At 39.8% G+C, this 22,719-nt stretch overlaps 1 protein-coding gene across 1 annotated transcript; it reads left to right on the top strand.

Annotated features, from left to right (window-relative positions):
- Window positions 1–6,888: 6,888 nt before the first annotated feature.
- LOC116109932 (MLP-like protein 328) lies at window positions 6,889–8,213 on the top strand. The gene is made up of 3 exons (XM_031396169.1): window positions 6,889–6,898; window positions 6,991–7,074; window positions 7,800–8,213. Exons 1-3 carry the CDS (start codon window positions 6,889–6,891, stop codon window positions 8,069–8,071), a joined length of 366 nt encoding a protein of 121 aa, XP_031252029.1. The 3' UTR covers window positions 8,072–8,213.
- The last annotated feature ends 14,506 nt before the right edge of the window (window positions 8,214–22,719 follow it).

The raw sequence follows: 22,719 nt of genomic DNA, 5'->3' as shown, positions 1-22,719 counted from the left end.
AAAGGATTTCTTCTGATGGCATATGTCGTCTATCTCTGTAAGGATATGTGTCTTTAACTACACAATGAGAGAGATAGAATGAAGAGGATCCCGCATGCTTTAGCAAGTGGATCCATCTTATATGCTCAGATTGATATCTAATGTGCATTCAACACTTGTAGTGGATATCAATCTAGCTCAAGTGAGCAATATGTTATGTACGTACTTAGATTGATGTCTTATGTGCATTTAGCACTAGTAGAAGATATCAACTAAATCCAAGTGAATGACACTAGGTGAGTGTCAGTGGGCATTCTTAAGTTCCAAGAAATTGTCTTAATATCACGATTTCGTACACTCGTTCTTAGGCTATAATCAGATTTTGATGCACTCTGATGACCAAGAAAAGACTCCCTTGATCACCAAGAGAGGTATCTACTATTACAAAGTAATGCTGTTCAACTTGAAAAAATTCAGTGCTACCTACCAGCATCTCGTGAACAAGATGTTCACCAAATTGCTAGGGGACTCCATGGAAGTGTCCATTGACAACATGTTGGTGAAGTCATTGATCGCCAAGCAATGCCTCGAAAACCTTAAACAAGCCTTCGAGGAGCTATGGAAATACAACATGATGCTGAACTCAACCAAATGCTCTTTTGGCGTCTCATCTGGTAAGTTTCTCGACTACATGGTGACACAACGCGAGATCGAAGCCAATCCAGATCAGATTAGGGCGATCTTGAACATCAAATCTTCTACATACATCAAGTATGTTCAATGCCTCACTAGAAGAATACCCACTCTCATCTAGTAAGTTTCTCGGCTACATGGTGACACAACGCGAGATCGAAGCCAATCTAGATCAGATTAGGGCAGTCTTGAACATCAAATCTTTTACATACATCAAATATGTTCAATGCCTCACTAGAAGAATAGCCACTCTAACTTGATTCATCTCCAAGTCGATAGAGAAATGCCACCTCTTCTTTACTTCCCTTAAAAAGTCTAAGAAGTTCAAGCGGACCCCAACATGTGAAGAAGCATTGACTCATCTAAAAAAGTACCTAATATCACCTCACTTACTCTCTAAACCTAAAACATGGAACAACTATACACCTACTTAGTCGTGTCTAAATGTGCTACCTCCACCGTACTGATTTGAGAAGAGGAAGGAAAACAAGTATTGGTCTACTACATCAGCAAGTCTCTACTTGATGCCAAAACATGATGTAGTTAACTCGAGAAGCTCATAATCACTCTTATCACCACCTCGAAGAAGTTGAGACCGTACTTTCAATGCCACCCGATCATAGTATTGACTTCCTACCCCCTCAAGAAGGTCCTTCACAAACCAAATCTTTTGAGTCAGCTTATCCAGTGCACCGTAGAGCTGAGAAAGTTTGACATTTCCTTCCAACCCTATACTACTATCAAATCTCAAGGACTAGTTAACTTCATCCCCAACTTTGCACTTAGCACTTCCATTCAGGCAGAGAGAGAGAGCTCTTATCCTCGACAAACAAAATCTCATCCAAGTGGGCCATTTCAGTAGACAATCCAAGTAACATCAATGGTAGCGGTCTAAGGCTGGTCCTAACTTCTCCCGAGGGAGATATCATATAGTAGTCCATGACGGCCTCCTACTCAGAAGATCTTTCTCAGTCTATACCTTAAATGCATCACCTCGAAAGAAGCAAAGTATGTGCCATGTCATGCAATTAGTATCAACATTATCAGTAGTGAAACAAGTAGCAACATAATTGATAGGCACTAGTTCACTCATATCAGAAAATGTTGTTTTAGGAAAACAAGGATATTATTATCAATAGAGAAGGTGTTACAAGGAATAGTATCATTAAACACAGACCAAGACAAATCACAATGTAAAGCAACATTATTATGAAAATGAGAGTTGCACACATTCGAACAAGAGTTGGACATACCTTCACAAAAGCTAGATATTGCATTATAACTACTAGACACAACTGGACAAGACTTGGATACAGTAGGACACCTTAAAGATGATGGTGGACAGAAGAAATTGGGCAAAGGAACATTCAACTAGTACAGGCCTCCCTTGAGTTCCCTTTGTAGTAATATTGCTCTAGTCAACCTATCCTTAACATAACATCAATCAGCATTAAACTCCACAACAACAGCATTCTCTGCAGTGAATTTTGAAATGCTTAAGAGATTCTTAGTAATAGAAGGTACACACAAAATGTTTTTAAGATATAAACATTTAAAATGAAGAGTACTAGGAAAGGAAGTATGTCCAATATGTAAGATAGGGAGATATGTACCATTACCTACTTGAAACTAACTTACACCATCATAACTCTTACTGACACTTAGGTGGTTTAAGTCTGTGGCAACATGATTTGTGGGACCTGAATCCATATACCACACAGGATTAGATGGAGTAAAAGAGGTGGCAAGAGCAGAGTGTATGGTTAGGGAATTGTGCTATGAGCATGAGCCAACAGGTCCATTACTATTCTGAATGAAAGATCCTATACTGGTGGCAACAAGAAAGGCTTGATTGTTTCTTGTCATCTGTTGACTAGGAACACCAAGAGAGTTATGGGACATTTTTAGATTGATGTTGTGGAATGGCTCGGTTTTGAAAACTATTATTGTGATGAGAAGAACTAGGAGAGAAAACCTGATAGGAATGAAATTGTTGAGGTCTTGGATGAGTAGGGTTTGAATTAGTAGTAGTATAGGTATTAGAGAAATGCTACTGAGAATTGGACATTGGTACTGAGGATCCATATGCAATGGAAGGCCTATATGCTGATAAACCATAAGTAGGAGAAGGCTACTGAACATTAGGCATTTGTGTTGGTGGATCATAAACATTGTGAGCTAGCTATTGAGTTCCATTAAAACCACCATTGTAAGCACCATTATAGGCTGAATTGAAACATTGATAGTACTGGACAGCCGAGTGACCAGCCTTGTTACAAACTTGACAGATTAGTCTATTTTTGCCAAAACTTCTACCTCTGCCTCTTCCATACGGTTGAAAACCAGTAGGTTTGGAGTTAAACATAGGAAGAGATTGTTGCATTGAGTTGGTATTGTAATTCTCAGTTGCTGGAACAACATATTGTTGCTGATAGTGTGGATTCCCTAACGAGATGAGAGAGAAAAGCAGAAGGTGGTGGAATAGGAGAAGATTTAGCTTTGGAAGGTGAATTAGTTGAAGAAGCTACACTTGTCACATCACTAAGTACTCCAGGATTGCTAACAGATGCTAAATTGGCAAAACTATTATACAAATTAGTGGAGTTAAATTTTTCCAATTTAATATCATATATTTGCAATAAAAATTGAGCCTCCTACAATGTGACAGTATCAACCTTCGATTCTAGCCTACAGGTAAGATTCACAACTACTTCATCATATTCAAGCCTTAGACCATCTAAGACATATTGTAAAAGATCTTCATCAAAGACAACCAATCCACTAGCAGATAAGGTCTCGGCTATTTCTTTCATTTTCTTTATGTAATCTCCAATACTCAAATTGCACTTGTGCGTTGTCTGTAACAAATTTTTAAGGTGTAATGCTCTTGCTTTGGAATCACTTATAAACTCACTTGGAAGAACAATCCAAATTTCTGTAGAGTTCGACACACCCCCAATTCTAGCCTACAGGTAAGTTTCACAACTACTACATCATATTCAGGCCCTAGACCATCTAAGACATATTGTAAAAGATCTTCATCAGAGACAACCAATCCACTAGCAGATAAGTTCTCAGCTATTTCTTTCATTTTCTTTATGTAATCTCAATACTCAAATTGCACTTGTGTGTTGTCTGTAACAAATTTTTAAGGTGTAATGCTCTTGCTTTGGAATCACTTATAAACTCACTTGCAAGAGCAATCCAAATTTCTATAGATTTCGACACAACTCCAAACATACTCTCAGATATAGAGGCCAGAAGCTAGCTTAAAAGGAATTTATCGGTACGTTTCCATAGAACATATGCAGATTCAACTTATCACCAATAGAATCATAACTAGTCTTAAGCTCTCCTCTAAGCTTACCTAAACCACTATCAATTTCAGAATTAGACAATAAAAGAAGAGGAGGACATGGAATTTTACCAAGCAAATGATCCTCAAGCTCATGTGATCCAACCTTAAACAAGACTTGTGAGCTCCAAAAATGGTAATTGCTAGGTGTAAGCTTCGGATTGATAACTTGCAAGCTTAAGGCTTGAGCTAAGGTGGAGAGATTTGTAGATTCTTTAAGAATTTGTGAGGTGGAATGATGAACAGAGTCTCTTAACATATCTTCGAAGCTGCTAAGCAAGGAAGAAGAGCTAGAACCTTTACCAGATTCTTTTGCCATTGATGCTAGTCAATGCTCTGATACCATGTGGAAATGACAAAGAACAAATGAGAAGACGAATTTGAGAGAGTAATTTGAGTAATGCAATTTGTTGTTAGGAAACGATCATACATGGTAGCGGAAACAAAAATTTTTAAACCTTATAGATCATTCCTTAGAACCAAGATCAGGGCAATAAAATTTTACAGTTTATACAACATATTAAAATCTGTAGAAAAATAGCTCAAGGTTAAGAAACCATACCCACATTTGGAGGCTTCTCCAACTTGTCTCGGAATGGGTTTAGCTACCGACCCAAGTGTAGGATTGAACCAATGTAGTCCACACGAAGACAACCTTAAGAAACTAAAGAGGGATTTGCTTGATCCTTTTTAGCCTTTAAGAACCAAGATGAAAATCAAATGAAATATCTGATTCAAGCAAAAGAAATCTAGCGTGGGAGAGAAGAAAAAGGGGCTGGAATATTTGCTTTCAATGATTGAATAAATTATTAAATAATTCACAAAGTGTTGCACTTATATAGTGCACATTTGCCCTATTCCATCATGGAATAGGTTTGGGCTCCAACCCAAACACCCCCTGTATCCAAACAGCCCCTTTAAGATATTTTAATTTTAATTATTATTGTTATTTCAATTAAATTAAATTAATATATATATTTCATATATAAACATTTAACAATAACAATAATTCATTTAAGTATATGCGAACACATATTTAAATATAATTTCACTTATTTTATTTAATTAACAAATTAAACAAAGACTACGACCTCAGCAAATTTAATTGCACTGTGAAATTACCAAAATACCCTTTTTCACCTAAAAAGACGAAACGCCCTTCTTACAAATTGGTTCTTAAATTATCTTCTATGTGTGTTACCCGTAGGCTCCTTATCATACCAGCAGTGTGTAGTGTCGCGATTAACACCAATTAATTTTCTCACTACACACACACACACCAACATTTGCTCTTAGCAAGGCATCATGGCCACCCAATAGATTCGGATCCAGCGAAGCAGCTACCTGTCAATGATATGGTTACCGTACAATCCAATTCTTTCATCAAATGTTATCTCGACGAGACCGAGGCATAGAAATAGTGTCAACCTCAGTTACTCTTGATATTATGTATTCAGTTACTAGACCAATGACCTGAATTGTAAACTCTAGATAGAGCAACAACTCAATCCCACTATGGCCACAGTTTTTAGTGTCATTGCCATTTACTGAATTGCGCCGTGAGATAAATTCTCCCATACCCGAGAGTGATAAATCCTCTGTCGATCCACCATAGTCTTGATACACTCCTTGAGGCAACCAATCACCACCGTATTAACAGCTTTAAAAAGAACTACGTTGGGGTAGTGTCAAACTACACCAATCGGTGCATAAGGCGCTCCGGTGATCTCAAGTCTAAGGATCACATGCACCACCATTTGTTAGAGGATTTGTTCCATAGACACTGGGGTTACCATCTATATGGAATCCTCTGGTGGGTCAGTCCAGTGAACTTGCCTACAGCAAGCACCCATGTGTTGCACCAGGTTGTCACCAAACAACCTTGACAAGTGAGATCAGTCACTGCCTTTCGACAAAGTCGTTCAATACTATGATAGCCTTACCGTATTTTTTGTGCCCTTACTTCAGAACAATAATGAGGCCATAGATATTTCTAGAATGACCACCATATATGCTCATAGGGTTCTCACTATCAAGATTTAAAACACTTGATACCCTCATCACGGTTCTACCATTCGAAGGATATATATCAATACATACAATGATGATTTACGCGATATAGAATAAAATGTCTTTTATTGATCAATAAACATTATTACAAAGAGTCAATTCTACAATAATTGATTAGCTCTAGGGCATCTACTCTAACATTTGTGGAATCTTCTTTCATTAGAAAAACAAAGTACAATCAATTACTCTATTTTTATAAACAAATGAAAGTAAAGTGGTTTCTAGAAACGTCACACACTAACTAAGGTCAATGTGTCTATAACGACACAGTATTGACCAAAGCCAAATTACAATTGCAGCCTTTTAGCAAATTAGTCAACAAAAATAATCCGGACACCCCGATTGATATATGCTCCAAATCATTATCTCAACCAGCCTTCTAAATGCAGAAAATGATCTCTGACATAATTGCAAGAAATTAAGATTCAATTTATTTGATAGGTTTGTGAGACCCACAAAAGTAAATATATTAGATGGTTTTATGGATATAGAGAATAGAGTGTCGGCAGTAGATTTAAACAGATTACAAATCATTTTGAGTGGGGCAGTATAGATACGGGAGCAGATTTTGTTGTATAAAATATGTAGAAATTGCAATTGGGAAATTAAATCAAGCGACGGGCATGAGACGTGTTTAAATTGTAATTAATAAACATTAACGTTAGAGGGTAAGGCATTACAATATTCCTGACCCACAAACGTCAATATAAAGGGAAGACCAATCTATCCTTTATCGTTCTATTTATTCTCCCAATATTGCTTTTGAAGATTAAAATTGTCAACAGAGAAAGATGGCTCAAAGTGGAAAGCTTGAGATTGATTTAGAAATCCAGGCACCTGTGGAGAAATATTACCACATTTCAAAATCTAATCCCACCATCTTCCCAATATAGCTTCTAACAATGTAAAGGGAGTTGATTTGCATGAAGGAGATTGCGACAAGGAAGGCTCCATCAAGACCTGGAAATATACTGTTGGTAAGGCAAGTAATATATAACCTAGACTCTTATGTTTATTAATTATTATTTCTAGAATTCTAGTAATCAATATTATAGCATCGATTGATTTCAAGTGACAAGAAATTAAAGAAAAAAAGAAATATAACAAAAATCGATTTTGATATATATAGTCAACTCAACATACTAAATAATTATAATGTACCAATGAGGAAATGACTTTCTCTTTTTATATATATATATATACAAAAAAAAAAATTAATTAAGATGTCCTTATATTTATTTTGTTAGGATCATGTTTAATCGCGGTTAGATTTTTATCTATAAAATATTATTTCAGTTTAAAGAGTGAATCTAACGGTATTGAAACATGGTTCTAATAAAATTAATATTAAAACATCTTGACTGGAGAATTACTCTCTCAATATATATATCCACCTGTATAATTTTCATGAAGCTGCTTGATTATAGATGCTTTAATTTCATGCTAAACTGGAATGAATGTACTAATTAGGTTAATTAACACATTATAAGAGTTCATAAAATATATTTTTTTTTTTCTTGGTGATTACATATTAGGATATTAAAGTAGTTTGGGATTTACTGATTTACCCTTACTTTGTATTATAAAAAGCTTGTAACAGTGACAGTTATTTGATTAACGAAAATATTAGTCTTCTTCTTCACTTCCCCTGTTTCTTTTCAGCTCACTAGGTTTGCATTTCCTCTCTAAATCAACTTTACAGAAGGAAGAGAGGAGACCTATAAGGAAAAGATTGAAGTAGATGACCAGAAGAAATCCGTAACTCTTGTTGGATTGGATGGAGATGTGTTCAAGAATTACAGGAACTGGAAGGCAACATTTCAAGCCACTCCAAAGGATGAGAAAAGCTGCGTGGTTAAACATATTCTGCAATACGAGAAATTGAATGAGAATGTTCCAGAGCCACATGCGTACCTAGATTTCATGGTTAAAGTTACTCAAGACATAGCAGCATATCTTGTCAAGCAGGCTTAGAAGAGCTCAAATGACTACGTTTGTCGATTTTACTATGCATAACTACTCTTTATAATGTGCAATAATTTACAATAATGTTTACTTAAAACCGACTAGTAAGCTGGTTTAAATAATGTGTGAGATTATGTGAGAGATCTTGTGACGAGAAAATTATATAATATAATAAATGTTGTGATTAATGGCGTGATAAACATGTTTCATAGGTTGGTCACTTGGTTGTTTGCTTGGTGGTTTCTTCCTATATCTGTTTTACTTCAGTAACATTAGAGGTACAGGAAAATGAAAGGAAATTATTTAAAAATAAAAAATAAAGATAGGAACTATTATTTCAATTTTTGCTTCTAAATTGTTATATATAAGATGAGAACATGTCGTCGAGATATATTACTTCCAGCCCATTTCCACGTGGAGCTCTTGTTTTCACATGACACAACATCTTGAAAAGAAAAAAAAATCCTAATTCCTTTGGACGTACTCTTTAATAAGTCATTATTTTTTAGCTGGTGAGAAGTTTGAAAGTCTATTGAAACATTCATTTGCCATTGCTCTGTCAAGCTCTGGACTTTCACTGCATATATATTTGCCATTGCTAATTATGGTATTTTTATAAATTCTGTAGAATATTCATTTTTGTCAAACTTATGAGTTATGTGTGTACAACAGTTATGTGTGCAGACTGGTTGTCAATTCTCTTATTTGAATTGTTTCATCTATTGTATGTGTGCACACCAATTCTCAGTGCACACTGTTTTTCGATTTACTTTGTGGTCTAAACAAAAAGAAGTAATACTTTCCTTATTTGAACAAACAATAGGTCAGCCCCTTGTTGGCTAATATGGCACTTAATTGCTGAGAAAAAAAACTCTTCATTATATATTTCTTCTTTTGCATAAATGAACCTAACCTTTTTGAACATTTTTTTTTTTTTTATTCTGTACTCTGAATTTCTTAGAGTATTATTTCTCTTAAAGGTTCAAGGTTCCTTCTCCATTAGTGCCAAAACCTCATCATATCAAACATTGACTTGATGGCTCTTGGAATGTGGTTCCTTTGCTGATGCTGGTGTGTTGCTTTAACACTTGAAGCTTGGTGGTTTACAAGTTGTTCATGGGTGAGTTCCCAGCGTGAAGTAGATCCGAAGAAGTTGCTAAACGTTAAGGATTCAGAGCGTGGTGCTAAGTATAAAGTTGAACAAATGAGTTCTTTTTATTGTAACTTAGATCAGCTTTGAACTATATCTTGTAATGTGTTTTTACTTAGTGGATTGCTTCAATATGGACAAGGTCCCATGGATGTAGGCTAAAAGTGGATTTAGCCTAACCATGTATATGACTGTGTTCTTTACTTTCCACACTTATGTTTGATGTGTTCAAATTGGAATTGCTTAATCAACTCGGTAATATTCCGCTGCACCTTAAAATGGATACTGTTGATGCTTGATTTTGACACCAACTATTCGCACGTGGGAAATGCTGAGCGGACTCAGAAGCCACACGTGATTATGGAAGTGCTTAGTTAATTGAAGGGCGAAGAACAATGTTTAAAGTGGTTCGGATGCTCATAAGGCGAATCCTACATCCACTGATATTGTATTGATGAGTGAAGTCAGGTCGTGTTTAGTGAACTGAGTTACAATTTAGAGAATACAAATGAGAGAGAAAGAGAGCATGCTATTCTAGAGTGAAATTAGCCAATCCCACAAATGGGAGAGAAGTCCTCTTTTTATAGTGGGATGAACCATGGTAATGATTACCAAATTTGCGAGTGGGGTAGATGCTGTGCAAATCCATCTCTACGTCCCATTGCTCACCTGCCCAAGTAATTTCCTTGACTCATGCAGGGATTGGACACGTGGATCATTTCCCGCCATTCGCCAACCTTGCGTACACCTATTGCACTGGCAGGAGCACGCCACTCACGTCATCACGCGACGTGGCCGCATCTAAGCGATTGTAGAGCCTTCTTAAGCTTTGACCAACCATGCTGACAAGGCTCTGCGTCAATAATAGAAGTCCCCCAATTTTTCAGGTTTGAGAATCGAACCTTGAGAACTACACAATTATGCCTTGATTTGATATGTGTCGAATGACGCCCGATCAATCCGACCTAGATGCAAGGAGGTCGCAAGACATTTCCATATGGGCGACCTGAAATGGTCTTCTTCTGCAAGGTTTACGACCTGGACCAGACCTTATTCAGTGTCATATTGATGCAGCTTTTATCTTGACCGAGGTTTGCAACCTGGTTATACTTAGCGTATTTCTTGCTAGAGGAAATGAGTCACATCGCTTCGCAACAGACATGCGGCAAAGAGTGTTTTATCGAAGGACCTCTTTAGATGTTTTCCGTTGCGCTTTGGCAGCTAATACATTAGTAAAACACCTTTTGCTTTGAAAGACATGTCGTATGTGCAATAAATAAGTGCCAGCCATACGCATTAAATGTAAGCCATGCTGAAACGACATTCCTTATCAGAGCATTAAATGCTAATGAGAACGCATTTAATGTGGAGAAGGGAAACGAGCCGTCGCTCGATTATTTCAACGGAGGGAAGCGACGATTTGATTTCTTGAAGCGTGGCGATTACTCTTCCCTATTGATTGATGACATATGGTTACGATCAATGACGAGAGATGATTTTCTTTCAAACGTCGCTTGGCTTCAGGAAAACCAAGCGCCATTTCCTTCACTATAAAATCCCAGGCTCATCTCAACCAATGTCACAATACTTCTCTTTTTTCAGAAAGAGCAAGAGGCTTTTCGTGAGACCAGATTTTCCACCTCCTAGATTATCGTTCACAATAGGAAGTTTCATCTTCATACTCAAGAGGTAAAGATGATTCTTTCATTGCTTTTTCTTTTTCTGTTTTGACAATAACCATGTGATAACGGTGGGTGTTTGCTAGTGGTTAATCAAAGAATAAGCTTTCCTCTAGGGTTTGAGTCTTTAGGGGTGGCCCCCAAGGATTCTTAAGGTTTCCTAGGGTTTAAGGAAGATAGTATTTACCTTTTCTTCCATGTCATCGTACGGATCTTCATATGACGATTGAGTAATTCCTGCATGTCGCTCTTTTTCAGACCGTAGATGAAATGGACCCTTCAATGACCAGGACAGATGAGGGAACGAGCTCGTCGATGTAGGATGCCCCAACGGGTCCCTCACAAGAAATCCTATCAATAGCCACAGTAGAGGAGATTCAAAGAGTAGTAGACTAGTACACACTTAGCATAGACATCTATCAGCATAGGACATATACATCTCAGAATCTGCCAGAAGGAATGGCTGTGATCTCCAATAACATTTTTAAGTGCAGAGCGTTGATTCCCTTTCACCCTTTCATAAGGTCAGTCCTCGATCACTTTGGGGTTGCACTATTACAGTTAACGCCAAATGCGTATATGATAGTAGTGGCTATGTATATCACATGTGGCGAGAACGGCCTAGGCAAGCTCACCATGCTAGAGCTCGGATGCTCGTACTATTTGAAGAAGAGTAAAGACAAAGACTCTTTTTACCTCACGAAGCGATCTACGATCGAGGGAGGAATACACAGTTACCCTAGCAACGTCGAGGTGTATGAGTGAAAATTTTTCTTTTTTAACTATGACAACATTTGCCAATTTAAGGAGCCGAGTAGGTTTTCCTTTCTTTTTCTTGGCAAATTTTCTTTCTTTTAACCTTTGCTAACAAGCTTTCTTTGTTTCTTCATAGTAAACAAGACGACCAGATTGTCGGCTCTTGTCGATTTTAACAGAATAACCGCCTTCGATTTTCTGCTCTAACACAGTCGCGGCGTGAGGCTGCTCATGACAACCGCGAACTTACGAAAATATGGGTTTTTCAACCCTGAAGCGACCTTGGAAACCTTACCGGGTAAGTATCCATAACCTTAGCCAACTTTGCTATTTATATGGGTGAACTGTTTTACTAATGATGTTTGCATGTAGCGACCATGCCACCCAAGGTACGCAGGTTTTGAGAGCGAGGGAGTTCACCTTCCCTTTGGTAAGTGCCACAAGACCATTCGGGGTGGTCCCCAACGGTCCCCCTGTCAAAGGGACACTAGCAGCGATGTCGGTTTGACCAGTGAGTGCTCCCCAACCTGTAATTGCTCATCCCAAACAGAAGACTATGACCCATAAGTCCAAAAAGAGGAAGCAGCTTCGGGTCGAGCAGTTAGAGTCTGAGTCGGAGGGCTTAGGCATTCAGCCTAGGAGGTCGCAACACTACCAAGCCTTCTGTTCAGGGGGGCCTCCCAAGGGCACGACTAGCGCCACATTGCCCTTGAAGGTCCGCCAACAAGGCAAGGGGTGGTCGTGGATCCCAAGAGGACAGTAGGCAAGGAACCAGCGGGTGAGGTGCCACCTAGCGTAGGAACGGGCACCCTTGTGTTGGACTCCATGGGGCAATTCCCGGAGCATCTATAACCGGTCATGTTTACCCTACTGGAGTGCTAGCTCATAGAGGCATTTGAGCAGTTCGTGGCCTTTAACCTCGTGGACTTGATGACCATGGCCTTCCAGCATCAAAGCCGGGTAAAATGATTTGTCCTCGTCGAGGACTTTCTTACATTTTCTTACTTGTTAATGGAAAAGAATTTAACCCTTTGCTCTTTTCGCTTCACAATCCCTGCTCGCCATATGCCTGGCCTAGTAGAAGACTCAGTTGGGGGGGCTGCTGAGGGGCTGGTCGAGCTGAGAGAAAAGAATGTACGGCTTAAACGAGACATAGAAGCCGCACAAGTAAAGAAGAATCTATCCACAATTCAGACGAACCAATATCTATCTGAGAGGAACGTTGCGCTTTGCATAGTGGATTTTCAGAAGGCCGAGCTGGAGAATAGAGGAGAGGAGGTTAAAGAGCTCCAAAGGACAATGGCCATACTCACCAAGGAGGCTGGCGAGAAAGAGTTGAAGCTATGAGCGAACTTTGAGTGGGCCTTGTGAGTAAAGCAGGAAAGAGCGTAGTTGTGGGAAGCCACCGAAAAGCAAAGGTGGGCACTTGAGGCTGAGCTCTAATTCTCCCAGGGTTGCGTCGTTTTGCTAACCAAAGGGATGCAGCGATGAGAGCTAGAGATTGAGAGGAGGGCTACCGACTAGTCGATCTAGTCCATTTATGCCCTTTGGCCAAAGAATCCCAATATCGACCTCAGCAACCTCCCGAAAGACTATTAGAGGATCCTTGCTTCAATGGCGCAAACTAAGGACGAGGACGAAGGTTAGGGGCCTAATCCGGAGGATAAGCATTCGAAGGAGTATATCCCGGAGGAACCTACGGCCGACCAGGTGATTGATGACCAACCTGGGGATACTGAGGTCGCACCTCTAAGGCCTGGGGATGAAGGCCAGTGATGGCTTCTACTTTTTACAACTATTTCTGTGCTCACCAATATGTATTTATTTTATTTTACAATGAATAAAGAGATTGTTTCCTTAATCATTTATGAGTACTTATAATTTTTCGTACCCCACAAACGTTACACATGTGGACACGAGGCCGCTTTCTAACCATTTACAGTAATATTTGTACAAAAGATATTTATGCGAACAGAAAGGTACACATGCGGGAAACGATATTACAAAAGAGCTTATCTTATTTACAAGGCTTGAAAAAGTAAGTCTTTACAAGAAAATTAGAAAAATGAGTTCGAAATTATTGATAATAAAGGCGAAGATGTTCAGTGTTCCAAGCTCGCGGTACTTTGAAACCGTTCAGCCTTTTAAGGTGATAAGTCCCTGGTCTTATCACATTAGGGATACGGAACGGGCCTTCCCAATTCTGCCCCAATACTCCCATACTTGGTTCTCTCGTACTGAGAAGGACTTCCTTCAGGACAAGGTCGCCGACCTAGAAGTCTCTTCTTCTAACCTTAGAGTCAAAAAATCTTTTCGCACGATGTTGGTAGGCCGCTATCCTTAGCTGAGCCTTGCTATGATGTTCTTCAACTAGATCCAGACTTGTGCGCATAAGCGCCTCATTGTCTGTTTCATTGAACATGTCTCTCTGAAGTGAACCAGTTCCTACCTCCACAAGGATCATCGCCTCGCAGCCATATGCTAGCGAGAAGGGTGTTTCTGAGGTAAAGGTTCTTGGAGTTGTCTTGTATGCCTATAGGACTTCAGAGAGGTCGTCAGCCTAATTACCCTTGGCAGTACCAAGTTTGGTTTTCAGATTATGCTTGATGGTCTTGTTGACAGCTTCAACCTGACCATTTGCTTGCGGTCTTGCAACTGAGGTGAACTTTTTGTGGATTCCCAGCTCATCGCAAAACTGCTTGAATTCCTCGTTGTTAAACTACTTCCCATTATCAGAGATGAGGGTATGAGGAATTCCATAGTAGCACACTATGTTTTTTAAGACAAAGTCCTTGAGCTTTTTAGTGGTGATTGTGGCAAGAGGTTTGGCCTTGGCCCACTTGGTGAAGTAATCCACAACGACCACCGCATACTTGACCCTTCATTTACCAACTAGCATGGGTCCAATAAGATCAATTCCCCACATAGAGAATGGCCAGGGGTTGGTCATAGTTACCAGCTGGTGGGAAGGAGCTCGTAGTATGTTCACGAACCGCTAGCAGTTGTCACACTTTTTCACAAAGTTGAAGGTGTCTTCTTGGAGTAGAGGCTAGTAATACCCTTGATGAACAACTTTGTTGGTGAGGGATCATGTGGTCGTGTGATTATCACAGATTGCTTCATGTATCTCCCTCATGATGTAGTCTGTTTCTTCATCGGTTACCCATCGGAGGAGAGGGGCGCTAAACCCTCACTTGTACAATTGATCTCCTATTAGTGTGTAACAAGCAACTTTAGTTCGCATGGTTCTTGCTTCGACCTTGTTGTTAGGCAAGGTCTCATCTCGAAGATACTGAATGATTGGAGTCATCCAGGCAACTGACTCGATCACATTCACGACCTATTCGAGCGAGCTGATACTACAGATCTCTATGAACCAATACTCTTTAGCGTGTCTGAATCCAACAATAAGGCTATCTTTGCCAAAGCATCCGTGACAGAATTACAGTCCCTAGGGATCTACGTGATTGTGAAGTGTTTAAATTGCTCGAGTACGACCTTAGCTTTCTTCAGATAACTGATCATGTTTTCTTCCTTGGTCTGAATTCCCCAAGATTTGGATAACAACCAGCATGGAGTCGCTATGAATACTGATTGCAGTTGATCTCATTTCTCTTGCTAATTGTAGACCAGCGAGCAGAGCTTCATACTCAACCTCGTTGTTGGTCGCTTTGAATCCAAACCCAAGAATGCCATGAATGCGAGTCCCTTCAGGAATAAGGAGGAAAAGGCCTGCCCCGGCGCTTCTCCTGTTCAAGGATCCATCTACATAGAGGCTCCAGGTCGATAGATTTTGAACAGTTCCCTAGGTAACTTCGCTGGCCTGTTGCTTAGATTCATTAACCAGTTGATATGAGAATTCCGAGATGAAATCAACAACAGCCTACCTTTTGATGGTTGCTCTCGATCTATACTACAGGTCAAATTGACTTAGTTCCCTAGTCTATTTGAGCAACTTACCCGATGCCTTTGGTTTCTGAAGGACTTGTTTGAGCGGGTAGTTGGTTAACACATGAATTGTGTAGGCATGAAAATAAGATCGCAACTTCCTGGAAGCAATCAGTAAGGCATAAGCTAATCGCTCCATTTCTGGATACCATATTTTGGCGTCCAGCAGACACCTACTTGCATAATATATTGGCCATTGGACCTTGTCTTCCTCTCGGATTAGAGCTTTACTGACCGCATACTAAGAGACGGACAAATACAGAAGAAGAATTTATTGCAAGAGAGGCTTGGACAGAAGAGGTGGCTTTCCGAGGTGCTCTTTGATGCTTTAGAATGTCTGTTCGCACTCGGGAGTCCATTCGAATTTCTTATTGGCCTTGAGTATATTAAAGAACGGCAAGCAACGATCTGTTGCCTTTGATATGAAGCGACTGAGTGCCGCTATTTGCCTATTGAGACTTTCAACCTGTTTTTGGTTGGATGGGCTTTTCATATTGAAGAGAGCTTGGATCTTTTTGAGGTTGATCTCGATTCCCCTCTGGTTAACCATGTACCCAAGGAATTTTCCTGAGGATACTCTGAACGAGCACTTGAGAGGATTGAGCTTCATTCTGTACTTCTGGAGTATGCCAAACATCTCAACGAGATGTGTTATGTGATCAGAAGCAACATGCAATTTGACCAGCATGTCATCAACATAGACTTCCATTGATTTTTCGATCTCCTCGGAAAACATCCGGTTAACCAGTTGCTGGTAAGTTGCTCCAGCATTCTTTAGGCCGAAGGGCATAACCTTGTAGCAATACAACCCCCGATCTTTAACAAATGAGGTATGCTCTTTGTCTGGCGCGTACATCAAAATCTGATTGTATCTCGAGTAGGCGTCCATAAAACTCAGCAGCTCGTGCTTGGAGGTGGCATCAATAAGCTGGTCGATTCTTGGCAAGGGAAAGCTATTTTTTGGACAGGCTTTGTTGAGGTCAGTGAAGTCAACGTAGGTCCGCCATTTGTCATTGCGCTTTTTCAACAAAACCAGGTTGGCAAACAAGCTCGGGTAGAGTGGATCTACCTCAACTTTCAAGGTAGCATATCATTCCACATCCATTGCTCTTCACTTCTGACAGACCGGCCTGACCTCACTATTGATATTCAGGGCATGAAAAATGACATTCGGGCTGATCCCGACCATGTCGGCATGAGTCCATATGAACAGGTTGATATTTTCCTTGAGGAAGTTGGTCAGGTCATTGGTGAGCTAGGGGTTGAGATTACTTTCAATTCCTAACACTCGGCTCGACTTACTTTGATTGACTGACACCTTAGATAGGTCCTCAACCAGCCCACTAGAAAGGCATTCCTGGATACGAGGATCCATGTTATCCTTAGTTGGACCAAGTTGTGGTTTAATCCGGCTGATTGTCATCGCCTGTTTAGGGATGCCAAGTGGACTTTTTTTTTCCTTGCACGCCATCTGCACTATCCTTACATAGCAGTCGCGAGATGTGCGCTGAGATCCGCTGACTTCCCCTATCCCCATCAGGGTGGGAAACTTCATCTTTGGATGGTAGATCGAGGTGACTATTTTGAAGTTTCTTAGTAGAGGTCGTCCCAGGATGCCATTGAAAGCGGACGGACATTCCACTACTAGGAACTCAATAATTTTGGTCACCTCGTTGGTGTCACCTAATGTGACCAAGAGCGAAATCGTCCCCTTGGGGATTATCTGATCCCCGATGAAACCATACAAAGAGATGAAGGCAAGCTTTAGACCTACCTCATCTATTTTCATCATTTCGACAGCTCATTAGAACAAGATGTTCACAGCGCTTCCATTGTCTACCAACATTCTATGAACCTCGTACCGTCCTATTTCGAGCGTGATGACGAGAGCATCGTCATAGTGATGGTGTAATCATACTGCATCTTTTTCAAAGAAGGCGATTTCCTCCTCTCTGCGAACCTTTGCTAGTCGCGACGTTGTGCTCATCACACTTATGGGATCATGACGTGTTGCGTGAGCATACCTTTCATGGGCACCTCACGAATTCCTCGCGAGATGTGGTCCCCTAAAGATGATCCCTATACTGAAGAGACCCTTGCAACCACGATGCTTCTTAAGTGGTTCCTCTTGATTTTTCTCCCAAATGGGAGCAAAGTCATCGATGTACTCTTTAAAGTGCCCCTACTTAATGAGGTCCTCAATTGCTTGCTTGAGGGCTTGACAGTCATCGGTGTGATGTCTATTATCCTGATGATAATGACAATATTTTTTAATGTTTCTAGTTGAAGAGGGATTTTTCATGGGCTCGGGCTCTCTGAGCAGACTGGCCTCCTCTAACTTATCAAGGATAGAGGAGACTGATGCATTCAAAAGAGTGTACTGACTTTTATCGCGATCATGATGAGGAACTGGGGCATAGATTTCTTGGGCTCATATCGTTGCTTCTTTCCTTTTTGTTGATCTCATTACCCCATCTATGATCAGCCCTCCTATTCTTCCCCCCCCCCCCCCCCCCCCCTCCCCCCCCCCCCAATCGGGAGCACTAGCCCGAAGGACCGGGGTCGTGGCGGTTAAGCGCCGCCACAGAGTTTTCAATGCGAAGGTACTTTTTTGTAAGGTTGTAAAAGTGGGTGAAGGAAACATTATCCTGAGATTGCAGCTCCTTCCACAGATCTGTTTGTGGATGAACTCCCGCGATAATAAGAGTCTGCACGGACTCTTCAGGAGTGTGAGCTACTTTATGGAGCTCTATATGGAACCTGTCGATATAAGATTAGAGGGGCTCATCCCTCTCTTGTCTTATGTTGTTCAGGTAGCTTAGGGGCAATGAGAACTTCATGTTTGCTTAGAAGTGTCTCAAGAATGTCGACCTCATCTGGGGCTACAAGTTGACTGATCTTGTTGGGAGCGATCTGAACCATCGCTTGGCATGAGAGGTAAGAGTTACTACCAAGCAACAACATTTTGCCAAGTCAGAGACTTGGTAGAGTTTCATGAGGTCATTGAACTTGTACAGATGATCTTGTAGATCAAAATTCCCATCAAATGCTCGCATGTCGGGCATTTAGAATCTTGATGGGAGAGGAATGGCTAATATTGCCGGAGAAAAGGGAGATGCTTCCGCGACCTGCCCTTGCTCATTTCGCTGATCCAGAGCTAGTTGTAACTCCTCAATCTGAGGCAACGGAGCCATCTGGGGATCACTTTTCGCAACGTGGGTTCGACCCTCACAGTTACAATTAAGGAAAGACTGTAGGTCACCGGCCAATCTTGACACATACTGGCTAGAGCCGTGTGATGGCATTGAATTGTTCGGGAAAATTTCTCGACTTCCGCAGTGGTACGAACTGACCTATGAATGGTGGGAATCTCCAGCGTGACAGCAATCAAAGTCGTCATTTTGGCAATTGTGGGAGTCTCCCCGCCTTGCACTTTTGTGGGAGTGCTCATGCGACATGGCACGGGACAGCTCGGGCCACAACATGTCACCGAGTCGCAATGCCACGAGTATTCTATCCGGGGCGTGATCGGTGTTCGCCGGTCCCTCAGAGCTTTTAGGTCCGCCGTGCGCCACTTGTTTTCCCTATCTTTGATGCGCTACAGTGAACGGTATGGGCTTTTCCCCTTTTCTGCGCTTTCATGCAACCTGTAGGCGTTTTTTGTGGTTGCACCACCTCATTTGATTCGGGTGGCACGACCCAATCTAACCGGTCCAGCCTTTGGCTAACCGTTTAGAGAGTATTGTTGAACCTCTCCAAGTAACTCATGACGGCTGGATCAAGCCGTGAGTTTGAAGGGATATCCCCCATTACATTTTGCTGGGCTAGGGGCACTTCGGGAGAAGTGTCCTCCTGTACCTGGGGGATTTCTTCATTGCCATAGTTGGTTCGCTCAGATTCAAAACCGTGAGCCATTTGCTGTAGTGGGACCAATTAGTCAGAGATTCTCTTGATGAAGAACATGTACTAAATCAGGCCCTCCTTCTAGCACTAAACTGTTGATGCTTGATTTTGATACCAACTATCGCATGTGGGAAATGTTGAGCGAACTTAGAAGTCACACGTGATTATGGAAGTGCTTAGTTAATTGAAGGGTGAAGAACAGTGTTTAAAGTGGTTTGGATGTGCACAAGGCGAATCCTACATCCATTGATATTGTATTGATAAGTGAAGTTAGGTCGCATTTAACGAATTGAGTTACAATTTGGAGAATACAAATGAGAGAGAGAGAGGGAGAGGGAGAGAGGGAGTATGCTATTCCAGAGTGAAATTAGCCAATCCCACAAATAGGAGAGAAATCCTCTATTTATAGTGGGATGAACCATGGTAATTATTACCAAATCTGTGAGTCGGGTAGATGTTGTGCAAATCCATCTCTGCGTCCCATTGCTCACCTGCCCGAGTGATTTCCTCGACTCGTGCAAGGATTGGACATGTGGACCGTTTTCCACCATTCGCCAACCTGGCGTACACCTACTACACTGGCAAGAGCATGCCACTCACGTCATCATGCGACGTGGCCGCATCTGAGCGATTGTAGAGCCTTCTTAAGCTTTGACCACCCATGCTGATAAGGCTCTGCGTCAGCCCTACTTTTCCAGGTATAACAGATACTTAAATGCCAAAGTGTGTTAACCGAATACCTAACAAATTCTTTTATAAAACTAATTATATTACAATTAAAAAATTTAGTCACTTTTAGTTTATCAGACTCTTTTGACATGCTAGCTTAAGATAATATTTAAGCTACAACAATGCGAAACATGGACTGACTTAGTTTTTATTTTAATGGTCGTATATATTAATTATATATATGAAATTAACAGATGGAAATGCTGCTGAGAGTATGAAGGAAAGGGTAGAATTATACCCACAAAAAAAAAAAAAAAAATTGAGGATCACTGTGGTTGTGATGGAGGGAGATCTGAGGCAGCATTACAAGAGCTATAAGGCAACAATTCAGGTTGTTTCAAAGACTGAGGGAAGCTTGGTGAAATTGATTTGGGAAAATGAAAAGTTACAAGAAGATGGTCCAACTCCAAGCAAAATTACGCGGATTTTGTGACTAATCTCACTAAAAACATCGATGCAAATCTTCTCAAGGAGGAGTAAGATTGATACATTTGATGGACATAAGGCAACAATTTAGTGTCGTTCACGGCAATAAAGGCTAAAACACAATTTTAACATTTACGAGACATTGATGAACATAAAATCCAATGTCCACAGCAGAGAATTTCTTGTCTGGATGATAAGTAAATTTCGAAGAGTTCTATATAAAAGATTTATGGAATGCACAATTGATCGAGTGAAGAATCTCCACTTCGGTAGCTCTAGAGCGCAGCAGCTGCACTTTTACTGTTCTTATGTAGTTCATCTTGATATAACCGTGCTTTGTCAAAACGCATCATTTTGGCTAACAAAACTAACGGAAACCCTTAACACTGTTAGATATAAACTAACTTTAACAACTTTTTCTAACCTCGCTGTTAATGTATCCGTTGCCCAATCGACTGATCTTCAAAAATCAAAACTCAAAACAGAAACCCAGGAACATTCTTCTCTATAATTTGTCATTTTTCCAAGTGTTTAATACAACATTTCCCCTGAGGCTTCCTTAAATGAGAAATTCGCCCAGAGGTATCAGAAATAACAATTTACCTCTTCATGTCACTGTTCTTTAGGTTGTCCTTACTTAATTAGCATATTTTTAACTTAATCCGTTATATTATATAGCAAAATCTTGACTGTAGACTTTTGTTAAAGGATAAATTTTGAATAATTTTGGTCCAAACCTTTATTAAAATTTTGAAAATTAGAAAATTCCTCATTAGAATTTTTATTAATGTGTGGCTATACTTCTAATGTTTAGGAAACTGTTGAAAAAATAAATTCTACGTTTGTGCTTATTGCTTACAATTAATACCAAATGAAGAAGTTTGTTTATATTTTTCTTCACCGGACTCTTTTATATTTGAAATGTGGAAAAATGACATATATATATATACTAGATTAAACTACCTACATTCCACATAATATTATGTTTCCTATTTAACCGTAAACATCCACTTATTTATATATTTTTTTAATGGATAATAATTAAACTAATAATAACCATTAAAACAAAATAGATTTAATTATGGTTTTTCAACAAATATTTCTACTTAATTTGAGAATGAACTTTTACTAATTTGTTGCTTAATTGACATGAAATGTGAATTTAACTTCTTAAAAATATTCTTGTCCCAAATTCCTATCTCTGGAATTTAGCTTGAATGTCATCAAAAAACGCATAAATGTTCACAGCCTCAAATAAAGAGTCTACCTCAATACCTCACCAATAAGTCAATAATGTTATTGAATCAATATCAATGTTATATGATGTAGTATATATTTTTTAGATTTTGTTCTTTAGTGATCTTCACGTGTATCCTAAAGGCACACTGGAAGACTTACTATCTTTATAAGTGCGATTTGTTTTCAGTTTGTGTTGTATATGCCATGTATCAGTCCAGTTATTATGTTTATTTCTTTAATTTTAGTTGCATAAGTGGTGCTTATTTTTTAATTTTAGTTTCTTAGTTTTATTTGTAAATCTCAAAGAAGAATAGATGATGAAAGAGAGAAGAATCTCAATTGGTTTTTCATCAACTGAAATCAGTTACAATCAAGTCATGCTTTATACTCCAAAACAAGCTTAAGCAAAAATGAGCTAAAGAAGATAAGCTAAAGTAAGCTACTAAAGTGTTGTTACAAACAATGTAAAACCATCAAGTGCAAAACAACACCGTTACAAACAATGTAAAACCATCAAGTGCAAAACGACACCGTATACAAACAATGCAAAAGACAAATTACAAGAAGACCCTCAACTCTTCATTTTATGACAAACACTTCCCCTTAAACCACACAGCTCTGTTTTTCACCAAGAATCACTAACATCCCCTTGTAGAACAAACCACTCAACTGCTGTGACTAACATCCTCTCGTAAATTAAACCACTAGTCTTGTTTCAATAACACTGCTCTGTTTTGGATTCAGTTTCTACACTTCTTTGTTCTTCATTTCATTAGATTAAAAAAGGGCATACTCAACAACAATTAAAACAACAAAAATTCCTGCAC

The sequence above is a fragment of the Pistacia vera genome, unplaced genomic scaffold (genome assembly GCF_008641045.1).
Source record: "Pistacia vera cultivar Batoury unplaced genomic scaffold, PisVer_v2 Contig591, whole genome shotgun sequence".
NCBI classification, from domain to species: Eukaryota; Viridiplantae; Streptophyta; class Magnoliopsida; order Sapindales; family Anacardiaceae; genus Pistacia; species Pistacia vera.
This window is presented reverse-complemented; position numbering and strand designations above follow the sequence as displayed.

What these genes read in the sequence shown, in the direction of transcription:
- LOC116109932 (XM_031396169.1), top strand. An exon ending in GACCTGGAAATATACTGTTG is followed by an intron (nt 7,075 to 7,799) that starts GTAAGGCAAGTA and finishes TCAACTTTACAG; the next exon opens with AAGGAAGAGAGGAGACCTAT.